General features: G+C 47.0%; 1 protein-coding gene across 8 annotated transcripts; it reads right to left on the bottom strand.

The window, feature by feature from the left end:
- Window positions 1-1,117: 1,117 nt before the first annotated feature.
- TGIF1 (TGFB induced factor homeobox 1) lies at window positions 1,118-10,462 on the bottom strand. Of its 8 annotated transcripts, none has more exons than XM_032987710.2 (4): window positions 9,905-10,301; window positions 3,643-3,869; window positions 2,107-2,308; window positions 1,118-1,363 (listed from the first exon to the last, which is right to left on the bottom strand). In XM_032987710.2, exons 1-4 carry the CDS (start codon window positions 10,122-10,124, stop codon window positions 1,281-1,283), a joined length of 732 nt encoding a protein of 243 aa, XP_032843601.1. In that variant the 5' UTR covers window positions 10,125-10,301; the 3' UTR covers window positions 1,118-1,280. The 8 variants fall into 8 exon arrangements, with proteins under 8 accessions (XP_032843601.1, XP_032843600.1, XP_032843599.1 ...); XM_032987711.2 differs by lacking the exon at window positions 1,118-1,363 and adding an exon at window positions 1,872-1,990 and having other exon boundaries at window positions 9,905-10,299; XM_032987709.2 differs by lacking the exon at window positions 9,905-10,301 and adding an exon at window positions 10,319-10,462 and having other exon boundaries at window positions 1,118-2,308.
- Between the last annotated feature and the right edge of the window lie 2,804 nt (window positions 10,463-13,266).

The raw sequence follows: 13,266 nt of genomic DNA, 5'->3' as shown, positions 1-13,266 counted from the left end.
TCAAAATTATTTTTTATAGCTTTATTTCAAGTATTTTAAGAAAATGTCTATATTCATGCAGCGTTATTAGGATGACTATGTATTACTGAAGCTGCTGCAGACATGAGTAAGCCACAGTATTTACTATTTGCCTTTTTTTAAATACCATCACTTATTTTAAAATTGAAGGTTTAAAAAAGGCCTAAGTTCAGAAAATAAGAGTATTCCTGACACTGAAGAAAGATAAAAGGCCACAGCAAAACAAAACACATAAACATTTCAGTCTGAATATTGCAGTCTTTTACTCATAATGATATCCTTAAATTCGTCAGCTCGCCTGTTCCACAAAGCCCTCCCCCAACCTTCCAAACAGACAACTGGTTTGTTTTTAAGGATTAGCAGCAACCGTTTTTTCTTCCCCTAGAGGCCTCTTATTTCACTGCTGTTGGAAGGATAAGGGTGGGTGATCGACATTCAAGTAAGCTGAAATGTGAGCTGCAACGTCTTCACATTTTTCAGTAATAAGTCACTTGGATAGCAAAGTCCTTTTCTGAAAGGTAACTTAAGATTCTGTTGGACAAAATAAACCCCAATACAACAGGGATCTCTTCTAAATCTTGGTCAACCACCTGTTTAAAGTATCTCACCAAAACAGCTCCCAGACCTCAGATTTCAACCCAATACAGTCTCTTCTACTTCAGCCTACTAGAATTACTGAGTCAAAACCTTGTCATTGCTAGTCCAAGAAGAGTGGGAGCCCTTGTCTTCCCCTCTCAAAATTTGTCACCAGTGATGTCTAGGAGCTGTATCACAAAGACCTCGAAAGAATGCTCGCCCCAACCCCTCTTCTGGCCTCCTAATTTCATCTTCAGAACTTCCTCATGGGCTGTCACCATCTCCCAGCCCTTAAATAATTCTAGGAGCCAAAAGCTGGAACTCTTAGAAGGGCCTAAGATACCCCCTGGAATTTCATCAGAGCTGCCTACAGAGCTCCCTTCGGCCCCTTTAAAAAATTTCAACATAGCAGAACATGGTCAGGTACTTCTGGCCCACTTTTCGGTATTCCTTTAAACATCTGGTTAAAAACAACTGCTAGCATTGCTCTGTAAACCAAACAAAGTCAGTATGAGCTCGAAAATATTTCTCACTTCTCTTTATTTCAACAGTAAAGATGTGTTTTCTGCAAAACTCGTATTCAACAAAATACTCTGTATGCATCCATTTTTAAAGAAAATATTTTATTACATTATGGGAAAAAAGCATAATCATCCAAAGTTCATATTGTTAAAAAAATTGAAAATTTATTTTAGACAGCGTGTCGGTATATTCTGTTCCGCATGGGAATGATAAGAAGACTCTGTATCATTACTAGATATTGCACAGTCTGAAAGAAACAAAAACAAAAATCACATGATCTTGGGAACCATCTCACATTATGGAAAACCTACAAAGAAAACATTAAAAAAAACAAACAAATAAAAAATAAAAAAAAAAAAAAACAAAAACAAAAACAAAACCAACACACAATCCTTTCTTTCTACAGTAGCTTTAAGTTTATAATTCTTGGAATGACCATATTCCACTGAAGACCATCTCAGTGACAGGAAGCTTCATTTCAGCAATCCCTTGTGCAAATAAGATTAATTAAAAAAAAATAATAATAATGCAGTGAAGTCTTTTGATATCATGTGGGTGGCAATGACCACACAGCTGTTAGATCCCTGCCTGGAAAAACAAAATGGGGAAGGAGAAGGAAGGGGATTTAGGCCATAAGTTTTGCCTGCAACTCCATCTCTGCCGCCCTTTTGAGTGCAACATCCACCAGCAGCTGAAATCCACTGAAATCCTGGTTAAGGTCTGGTGGGGTTGGAGGAGGAGTGTTAAAGAGCCCACTTTGTGCATTTGCACCAGGTCCCAGTTTAGATGCATCCTCATGGTAGGAGAGGGAGTTGTCTGTGAAGCCGTTGGCTGGGGGCTGCTGCAGGTCCATGGTCTGACTTACATCAGCTGGCTGGCAAAAGTGGAAAGGGGCGTCTTTCAATGCAGTCACAGTCGTGTGGCAAATCACCGACGGCCGAGCCAGGACCGATCCCGGGCAAGCCGGCTTGGAAGAAGACAGAGTCTTACCGAGTGGTGCAGCAGCGGGAAGGAAGGCAGTCTCCTCCAGCAGCGGAATGTAGTTCTTTGTGCTGATGGAGGACTCCACCAGGCCACCCTCGGGAAGTTTGGTCCCTCTCCGCGAGATAGTGAACTGATTTGGGTCTTTGCCATCCTTCCTCAGCATGTCAGGTAAAAGCCTGCGGCGTGCATTGATAAACCAGTTGCAGACCTGGGAATATAATGACATCTTAATTTCTACCTTCCTTCATTTCCAACTATGTGCCATTAGAGTCGTTGGGTTAGATTAATGAATCCCTCCAAGCAGTTTCCTTAACTGCAGAACAAAAGAAAGACCTACTGACAAGTTCTGACACGCCTGGCAAAGGCCCTTCCCTTGTCCTGGCTCTACCCACGGCTCCCCACTCCTGTTACAGAAGGCCCTGGGACATCTGAAGACTGCTAGCCCCAACGGAGGGGTTTAGCTTTTAACTCTATGCACACACATTAACCTATTAGCTATTGTTCCCTAGCTTAGGTTAATTAACAACAGGAAAACCTTTTCTCTCTGAAGAGAGCCACTCCTCCCACAAATAGTTACTGATTTTCCTTGTTCAACTGACTGTGTCGACAGACATAACATGAATTACCTCATTTAAGTTTGTCCTTGTTTAAATATCAAACCAGTTTCCTGGGCGATACAGGATAGTTTATAGTTTAACGTCTTTTTTCTGTTTACTACATAAAGGAGGTTTTCTTTATGATGTTACATTAAGGCAATTTTCCTTTATAGCCAATTACGAAATTTGTACTAACGAATTAATCTGGAAAAATAAAGCCCAGAAGTCAACAGAAGCACTTTATATATAGCACCTCTCAAAACCAAACCAGGGTTTACCCAAGTTCTCATGCAGCCACCTTCCCACGAGGTGAAAAGCCGTGATTGTGAACAGCTATTCCACCAGAGATTTCACAGAAGACAAGAATGATGCATCCAAGAGACCTTGCAGCTAGTGGTATCCCAGGATAAGAATCCAAACTAACCACACAAAATCCTCTGCATACCTATACTAACACACTTGAGTAGCTCCATCCCATATAGGTTGCTCCGCCGATCTTAATAGCAGTCATCATACACATAATTATATACGTGCATGTTCTACAGGAATAAGCCTCAAATTGGAGTTTTAGAAGTGAAGAGTTACATGTTAAGCTGCGTATCTATCACCATAAAACCTCTGTTGACAAATAAATACTTTCTTCTCACAATAAATTACTTTACACAGATATTTTATGTCTTTTGGGGCCTGATTCCACAGAAGTTAGCATGCATGCTCGAATTCATGATTGTCTGTTCTCCCAGAGAATTTTATTCCCCATAAACAAAGATCATCATAACACACAAGTAATTTGTGTTTCTCCTTACAAGTGCTGTCAGGAGAAGAGTGAGTAACAATAAAAGAGGAAATCTCACATGCAGTGTAAACATTTCTATCAGTGACTAGACCACAGGTAAATTAAGAAGAAAACAGCTCCTTCTGAAGCCAGAACTACTTTTTTTAATACCTGTAGTGTGGAAAGGTGTGTTTGTCGAGATAACAGCGCTTTTTCTTGCTCTGAAGGATAAGCATTGTATCGGTGCTCATATAGCCAGTCCCGAAGAATCTGCACAGATTCCTTGGGCAAATTGCCACGTCTCCTCCGTTTGCCTGAGCCAGCAGATGAGGAAAGATCCAGCGGGACATCCATAGTGTCATCATCCTCCGTTTCACTGCCCGATATTGCAACTACACCTACAATTGTAAAACAAGAACAATCAGCCTCCTAAATTCGTAACTACTCAGCTCCAGCAGTCTATGGTTCACATACATTTTACTACATTAACTGCCTTTACTATGAATCATGGTGTAACCTCCTAATACAGGAGATACGTCCTGTAGCGTTAACTTGTCAAGCTGTAGCTTTTCTGTCAGCTAAACAAAAAGTAGCACCAATGATCTGTTCCTAGGGGAATTCTTCTCTGCAAACCCTCATTTTCTTGTTCCCCTGGCAACCTTTTATCTGATGCATGTTATCAGAAAGCTTCTATCTAATGCCAATATTGTCCAAATTTGCTTGCTATGGTATGCATCCAACACTTTTCTTCAAGGATAACTATCCAGTGGCTGGGCAAAAAAAGGTCAATAAGCAAGAACTTAAAACACCCAATTCAAGCAATGGGTCATTTAATTACTCCTTAACATGCTGAAGCTTCCCTCCTGGGAGAGACAGCTTGTAGATTTTATAAATTAATAGCTGTGGAAATCTGTGTTCTGTGCTACACACTAAAAAAGCTCCAGATTTACAAGTTAATTGCACACGTTTTTCCTTCAACACAAAGGAAGTAACAGATTTCAAAATCTGATTATCCCTCTATATATACACACCACACTACTAGTAACATGAAGCTATGGTATGTAAATAAAATTAAAACAAACAAGTGTTCAATAGCTAGGAAGACTACAATTCTGCTCCTTTGGTAGCATATACAAGTCACTGAGGAAACAATTAATACTGTAAAATACAAAGAAAACCATGCTTTAAGTACTTGCCAGCTCAAACTCACCAGAAATTTTAGGAATCTTACAAACTATATATAAATCCAAGCAAGATACCACCCATTTTCAACTGGTACAATTTAATACTAATTTCAAGTGAAATGATACTGTCTTTCACAAGCCCTTTACAGAAACTATAAAAAGAAAACAAGCACTTAATCTTTCTGTATTTTGAATGGGGGGGAGAGGGGAAGAGAGAAACTTACCCCTTCATAACATCAAAATTAAAAACCTTAATAGTAAAAGCAAGTTAAATGCCAAAAGTAAAATTCTTATGTGGGCAACCACCCATAATTCAGAAATTCTGTTTAAGGAAACAAAGTCAGCCATAAAATACAAGAAGTGTGCCCATGGATTTATGAAAGTATATAAAGCTATAGTTATATCCACAAGTAACTAAATAAAAGGAACTAATGTCATTTTAAAAACAAACAAACAAAAATTCCCACAACACAGGAAGAAAGAAAAAAAGGTGTGCATGTGTGAGTTCTCCTCAATACTTGGGGGGGGGTTGGAGCAGAAGAGAACCTTTCCCCACACTTTCAAACTTTAGCCAAAGCTGACATGGTAAATTATTCTTTCCTTCCCCTATTTATGAATAGCTCCAACATCCTTAAATTTAGTTTAAGTTGTCCAAATGTCAATGCATATTTTTGATGTGCAAGCATTCCCAGCAGGATGATCAATCTGCAATTTGTCTGGTGTAGTTACTCCAGTAACTTAGTATTGTTGTAATTCTCCCAATTGCTGATTTATGTAACCGACAAACACTAAACTGACATACCAAATTTTTCCTGTGATGATTAGCTACATAAATTATCCAGTCATGGAACAGGAACAATAGGACAATATTTAAATAGCCAACACAAGATAAACTCCAAATTATGTAAACAGGTTCTTAATTCATGTAGAAAGTATGTCAACTTTGCTTTAAAATGATTCCAAGCAAACTGCTTTGTATTTGTCATAGCTTCACGGAAAGTGCTGTCACGCTGGCAACCTAACCTGAGAACATGCCTTGCACAATGGGCTCCTGGAGCCATGAGGAGCACGTCTTGGAACAAAGATCCTGCACAGACAACACGATAGCTCTGCAAAACAACTCATCCCTTTTAAATTGAATTTAAAAACTAGCTAAAACTAGCCTACGCTATTCAGACAATGTTTTCAAGTGCACTGTTCTTGTTTGTCAGAAACCAGAAGTATTGCAGCACTTCAGTGGGTTGGGTTTTTTGTTTGTTTTTAAATATAATAGGCAGCAAGACAGGACCTTGGAAAACAAGGAGAGGCAAGCCACGAGGGCTGGAAATAAGAGGGAAGAGAAGCCAAAGAAGCTACTGCTATGAGGAAGTTATGTGTCTAATGGTTTGTGAGTTGTATTTATGTGGCGTAACAAGAAGTCCTCCAGACACAAACCACCCATCTGGAGCAACCTCTCCAAGATCTAACACACAGCTGTAACACTCCACAGGCCCCTCTCCTAGTTTAGAAAAACTGATTTGACAGAACAACTTCTAGAACTGTTGCTCTTTTCACCACCACCCCCCTCCAAAAAAAGTGACAAAATACCGTCTGAAAGCCAGCAGCATAAAAACGTTTTGCTACTTTGCAAACAAGACCTTTTGCTTGAGTAAAAGTTGCCATCTGACTAACCCTAACCTACCTAGCAAGAAATGAGTCAACACCAGAGCCTGCCCTTTGACCCTCCCGCTTAGTGTGTCATATTAATTGACACAGTAAGTTAGTGACACAAAGCAGGTTTTGGTTAAGCAGGAAACTCAGTGTAGTACAACTTCTCATTTAAATGAGCTCATTTAAATAGATGATCAGCCCTCTGAACTTGTGGCAGATCTCTCCAGCGCGGTACAGGGCGAGCAGCAACAGGAAGTCATGGCTAGAAATCTCACACTACCCCAGCTGATATTTTTTACTAGAGCAGGAGCCACGCTGTTGCTGTCAAGCCTCTGTTTTCATTAAAGCATTCCTGCTGATTACAACCCAGCTTTGTTTTTCTGTCTTGTTAGTAATCAGGCTATTCGCTGCTGGTTTCCTGTTTTAACAGGGCCCAACTGAAAAGGCTTCTGGCCAGGCTCCACGACTGGACCGTTGGCTTACTGTTATTTACACCCAGAATAAAGGCTTGTGGACACCACGAGTGGCCCCAGCTGACCTACTAATTTATTTAGTCTTAAAAGTAAGGTAGCAGCCAGGTTATTTTATGTCTCCTCCTAAATACACGTAATCAGAACAGAAAAACTGCTTTTACAGGACTAAATGAAAGCAGCACAAGTTCACTCAGAGAGAGGTCTGAGAAACGAATACAAAATCCCAGGTCCCCACTCCCACCATCGCCACTTGGATGAGCAATCCAAGCTATTAATGACCTAAGAACTACCATGATCAGCATCCCTTCTTTATAAAATTATTTTATCCTCCTAGCTTCCCAGCAGAAGTCATATACATCACTGAATGCACTGTGGCATTGTATCACTGCCCAAAGACTTTACAGGTCCTCCTGTAATCAGCTCTGGGCAGATTACACCTAGGATCTGGAGTCTAGGCTCAACACCTTGAAACTACTTGAGTAAAAGTACAGTGATGACTAAAGTTGATTTCAAAATAAGCTACTGCTACTTAAGAAGGCATGCTGAAATACTTTGAGGGGGAGGAAAAAGTATTTAGAGAGGCTGAGACAAATGAAATGGAAGTTAGGCAAATGAAAACTTTAGGCTGAGTGTCAGGAAAAAAAATAAGAAAAGACAAACTATTCCCATTGTGTCGAGGAAGAGCTTCATAGAGGAAGTGGCAGAAGCCAACTGTTATTCAAAACAGGACAAAGTATACCACAAGGAACAATCTGCCCTCCAGAAGAGGGGTGGACAAAAATCACCTTACAGAGAACCTCCCACCCCACCCCCTTAGGGTTCTCGGAATTTCTTAAACTGGATTTTTTTTTTTTTTAATGAGCAAAGATAAATAGAACCAGTTCCCATCTAAGGCTCCAATCCAGTTGTAACCAAGTTCAGTAGGATTCCTCACATGTATAAACTTGAGCACATGCCGTGTCTTTGCGAGACTGTATTCTTAATCAGCTAATTAGCAAGCTGAATGTTCAGTGTGATTGCTATCAAGTTATTATTTGTAAATGAAACTATGCACAGAAGAGTCCTCAGGGTTTTAATCCACAGCCTATTAGCCAAAAAGACCAAACAAACAAAACCCCCCCTCAACAACTCACAAAAAAACACAACCAATAAAAAAAAATCGCACACACAAACAAACAAACAAACAAACAAAAAACACTAACTGAAATTTAATGTGAATTTAAAAACCAAACACAAACATAATTAGCTTAAAATTATTTATAAGTAGCCAAGAATTACAAGGATGCAGAAGGGAATTTCCACAGTAAAACAACCTTTTCGCGCCGACTAAGTTTCATAATTGAGGAACCAGATTATTTGTTTTCCTCTGCATTTCACAGCTTGTGCTCTACTGCTTCTAAAGCAGCCAGGCTTGGCTGTGCTACACATTTTTTTTTCTTTAAACGGCATTTTTCTCGGAGTGCTGGCAAAAAAATCTGTAACAAAGTCACTCTTTGAAACTTCTTGAGTGAGCCTCAAATGCCAGGAGGTCACAAATAACTACAAGCCCAGCCTTTAATAAAACAAAGGCACCCTAGCCCTAACATCTTTTTAAAAGTTTCTGTCTTTGTCTCCACACCTTTTAATTTCTGCCACGCAAACCCCAGGCCCATGGCCCCTCTCAAAAGTTCTCCCTCCTGCCTGTCACCTTTCATTGTTTCCATTGTTTCAGCCCAGGACTTGGGATCCTCAAAGCAGATCTTTCCCCCTCTCTCACACACATACACACACAAAGCCCTACACATGCATACCTAGAAACTACGTCAGCGTTTTTCACACGCATTTATTTCGGGGGTGGCAAGAACAACAGTTGAAAGTGCAGGGAGTTTGGTTATTTCACCGACCAGCAGCTGCCCTCGGGGAGAGAAGTCTGAACAATGGAAGCAACAGCAGACAGGAAACCAGCTCACCACTGCTGAGCAAATAGGGAGCATAGGAATGTCCTAAAAATAACTGGGCTAAATTAATTCAGTGAAACCATAAAACAGAAAAAGACAAAAAAAAAAAAAAAAAAAACCACACACACCCCAACACAAAAACCCCCAACCAAACATGCTCGCGATAAGGTTAAGCATCTCAGCGTACCCAAGATGACGAGGGTCGGTTTTGAAGCCGGTGCTGTCCCGGTCTCCGGGCGGGCGGGCAGGCAGCACATGTTGCAGCCGCGCCGGGCTCCCTGCCCGCCGCTCCAACTTCGCCTTTGTGCCTTCATCACCCTCACCCACCCACCCACCCCCCCCACACACACACCCCCCCACACACAGAGCCCTTTGTGTGCGCTCCTCTCCCGACCAGCGGCACGTCCAAAGCTTCTTCACCCGGGCTACCAACCGTTTTCGCGCATCCCGTTTGCTGCAGCCCGGTGATTTCAGGAGGCACCCAAGCGCTAATTGCGCCGAGAATATTAACAATGAGCCAGGCTGCTCCGCTACGGAGCCGCAGGAATGCGTAGTAGGGAAAAAACAGCACAACTCTGGAGTACTGAACATGCGCACTTGCTCCCCTCTAACCCTCCACTTTCGGTAATTTAATGGTCTTTGAATGCAGAACACCCTTCCATCCACACCACCGACTCGTAAATCGCAGCTGAAAAGACGCTGCTTTGCTATAAACTTCTTTCCAGACAGCGCAGACGCGTTAAATCGGAAAGCACGTTCCCCGTTTTTGTGGCCAAGCTCTAATTTAAAAGGCACTTAAAGCACCACAAGCTCAAAGAGTAACAATCCTCTAACTGTAAAGTTTGTAAATTAGCACAAAGAAAACTTAAAGAGCCTGACTTGGGGGGGGGGGGGGTGGGGTGATGGTGGAAGGGAGAAAGTCTTCCTCCTTTTAATCGTGTGCCGAAACTTTTGTACTTTTTTTTTTTTTTTCAACGGATAAAATCAAGGAAGGCAAAGGGAGCAACTTTCAGCCAAGCAACGCGGCCCCCCCGCCGCCCCACGCTGCCGTGCCCGCTCCCGCCGCGAACAAAGAGTCGCCAGCTGCCCGCGGGTCGCGGCGCCCCCTCTTTCCTCGCCCCCAAGTTGGGAAAACGACCCGCAAGTTCCTGTATCCCCGTCCTTCACCACCCCCCCACACCCCCCTTACCGGGACGGCGGGGCTCGGTGCGGAAAACAGACCAAAAAAGCCCTTTTAGAGAAGGGCAGTGGGGATGAGGATCGGCGGAGAGAGCGAAAACAAAACTTCGTGGAGGCACAAAGCGGGCGGCTCGCCGTGTTTTTGACAGGGAGCCAGCGGCGCGGAGAGGCGGCTGCCACCGAACAACAGCCCCGCGTGTTTTGTCTGGGAGCGGAGCATCCACTGCCATCTTCCACGGGAGCCCGGCCGGGGCGGGTGGGGACACACACACACACTGGGGAGAACAGGGCCGAGGGAAGAAGGAAAACAGACTCCGTCTGGGCTTGGCAACAGCCCCCCGCCTCCCGCCGCTTCCCCAGGGAGAGGAGAGGCGCAGGGCACCCCGCTTTCTCCCGACGGCCGAGCACGCCCCATCACAACTACCTTTTTTACTTTTCATCTTGATCGCCAGGACCGAGCCGCCGCCGGACACCCCGCACACCGACCCAAGTTTCTCTCCCTTTGCCGGACGCTGCTCCCCCTTGAAACTCGGCGAGGAGGAGGAGGACGACGACGACGACGAAAAAGAAGGAAAAAACCACCGCCGCGGAGCGCGGAACCGGGCGCCCAGTGCGGGGCCGCGCTGCTGTCAGCGGGAGCCGCAGGACTCTGCCTCCCCGGGGGGTTTCTGGTGCGGTCGCTGCCGGGGTGGGCTTCCCTCCCCCCCTTCCCTTTGTTCCCTTCGGCCGGCGATTGGCCCCGGCTTGTTAAAGTGAGGAAAGGCACGGGAGGGAAAGGTACACAGCGCCCGCCCTCCCTCCCCCACCTCCCCGCAGCGAGTACGGGAGAGTAACCGAGCGCTGCACTGGCACTCGCGGCTGCCGCGCTGCCTCCTCCTCCTCTCCCCTCCCCTCCCGCGCTGCTGTGGCTCTGTCAGACGGGAGGGGAGGGACGGCCCGGCGGAGGGGGGGTATGGGGGGGGGGGGGGGGTCTGCCCGTACCCGCTCACTCATGCACACACAACAGCGGCGGCGGGGGGAGCCCTCCGTGCCCCCCGCTCCCTCGCTTTTCTTCCAGGCAGGCGTTTGATCATTAAACTGGAAGGAGAAGGGGACGAGGGAGGGGGAGGGAGGGGGGGAAGATTTTGACAGCTGCCCTTGACTAGCCTCCTCCTGTTGCTGCCGGATGAACCACCCACTCGTCCGCGTGAATGGAGAGGAGAAGAAAGGAGAGTACGTACGGCAGGAGAAGGAGCCCTCCAAAGAGCGGCGGGCCCCGCCGCCTCGCCTCCCCGGTGCCCCCCGAGCGGCCCGGCGGGGGCCGCTTCGCCTCCATCCCCCTCCCCGCCGGTAGCACTGACCGAGCCCCGGCGCCGGCCAGCCCCTCCCGCGGGGGAGGCGAGCCCCGTTTCTGGCGTTATTTTTTACACCGGTTCGAAAAGGTTGTTTTTCTCCCGCCTCGTTCAGTGCGATTTTGGTGCGGCACATGCTCATCGCTGTAAGAGAGAAAAGTCTCACAGCTTGACTCATCCCTGTCAGGCGAGCGCGCGTTGCAGCAACAGTTTATTTTCCTGCGGGATGGGAAACGCGGGACCTGCGAGCTGCTGCGTCGCGGGGGGCCCGCTCCAGCCTCCCACCGAGCGGGGTGTGTGGGGGGGAGAGCGCTCCCCACGCCGGCCCCTGTCAAAGCGAGGTGCCCTTCGGCGCCGCCGGGCGCGTCCTTCCCCGTGCCGCACGCCGAGAGCTCCGGGCTGCCATTTCACGCGCGAAGGTTTCGGCGTGGAACGTAAAATACGCCGCCTTGCCCAGAGACACGCGGCGCGGGTGTAGAGTGCTTTTTTTAATGCACGAGAGTGCGTATATTTGTGTTGCTGCTGCACCGCCACGTGCTGGGCTGTTCGCGGACGAGGAGGAGAGGGGGCAGGCACCGGGCCAGGGGGGTGGTGGGTGTGTGCGTCTGTGTGAGGAGCAAACGCTTTTAAACGGCGGGCGAAATCATGAATTCCTGCGGCAGAGCGGGGCTCCTGCCTTCCCCCACCCTCCTGCTCGGCTGCGCGGGCACCCACACAAACGCGCATTCACGGCAGAAGAGGAAGAAGCAACAGCGTTTTAAACAGCAAATCCTCCCAAGTACCTTGTAACTATTTTTATGTGGCGTAATTACAGCGACCTTGACGGAGATAAAACAGCTGTTACATCCTGAATTGCGGGGGGGGGGGGGGGGGGGGGGGGTGGCGGCGGCTGGTGAGTCACGTCAGTTAACAAGGCCCCGGTGCCGGGGCGCTTTCGGGTGACCGTTGGGGCTGGTCGCTGGCACGCGGCGTGCTTGGCTGCCGCTTGGCGCGGCGGCCCGGCCCGGCCCGGCCCGGCACACCGACTGACGGCGCCGCGGGCCAGCGCCGCCTCAGGCGGGCGGTTGTGCCGCGCGGCGCCGCGCGCCGGGCCGTTACCCGCCGAACCAACCGCCGCCGGGTGAGGCAGCGGGGGGGGTTGGGTACGCGCCCGCCCTTCCCGCCCCTCGGTGCGTCCGGTGGGGCAGCTCGGGAGGCCGGGGGTGGCTCAGGGGCGGGGGGGGTTTCGCGGGACGAGAAGCGGGTTATGCGTGTCTGCGAGGGACTGGTAACTCGGGGGAGGGGTGGGAGGTGATGGAAGGGGGTGTGCGCGCACGCCGCCGTACTTTTTTTTTTTTTTTTTTTTTTTTTTTTCTCCCCTTTTTGTTGTTGAGAATCCTTCTTCCCAGCTGCGAGGGCTGACTCTTCAAACTGGTGTTTTGAGCGTCTGGGCATGGTCACGCCAAAAGAGTAATTACGGGAAATTTACAAAAGACACGTCAAAGAGTCGAAGAGATTTCCCTTTCTCCATACCGGCCAAGCCGCCTCATGCTTGCTCATTGTTCTTGAGACTGCCGGCAAGTTTGTGAAACAAACTTCAATTTCTTTTTTTTTTTTTTTTAGGATTGTTGGGATTGTGCTTTTGGGGGTGGGGTTTTTTTTGGTTCTTCTTTAGCAAGGTCATTTTTATGAGGGGGAAAAGTAAAGTTTTATTTTCGCACCGACCTCAGGCTCGCTTTTAAGAGCGTTAGAAACAGCCTTTCTACCTTTGCTGGAACGTGGGTCCCTAAGAATTTTCTCAAAGGATGCTAGGAGAAGATAGATTTCAACATTGCATGGCGGTTTTCTAGCTAGTAGGGTCGGGCAGTGGACCCGTGGGTGTTCATTCCTAGCTCTCCGGGTACAAAAAGCATTTTCTTGAACCAAGTTACTCTGTGGGTATGAGTAGGGAGGGGTGTATCCATAGGTGGGACCACGGGGAAAGACAAAGAATGCTTTGCAGTTGTTTGGGGCAGTACGTCGGGTCTGTCTACAAATCCTGGCGGTCTGCCACTTGAAGACT

This window comes from Tyto alba, unplaced genomic scaffold (genome assembly GCF_018691265.1).
Source record: "Tyto alba isolate M040663 unplaced genomic scaffold, T.alba_DEE_v4.0 Super-Scaffold_27, whole genome shotgun sequence".
Lineage (NCBI taxonomy): Eukaryota > Metazoa > Chordata > Aves > Strigiformes > Tytonidae > Tyto > Tyto alba.
This window is presented reverse-complemented; position numbering and strand designations above follow the sequence as displayed.

Coding starts and splice junctions, on each gene's coding strand:
- TGIF1 (XM_032987708.2), bottom strand. CDS start 10,124: ATGGCAGTGGATGCTCCGCTCCCAGACAAAACACGCGGGGCTGTTGTT. Junction 3,870..9,904: donor CACCGAGCCCCGCCGTCCCG/GTAAGGGGGGTG, acceptor TTACAATTGTAG/GTGTAGTTGCAATATCGGGC. Junction 2,309..3,642: donor CACACCTTTCCACACTACAG/GTATTAAAAAAA, acceptor TTATATTCCCAG/GTCTGCAACTGGTTTATCAA.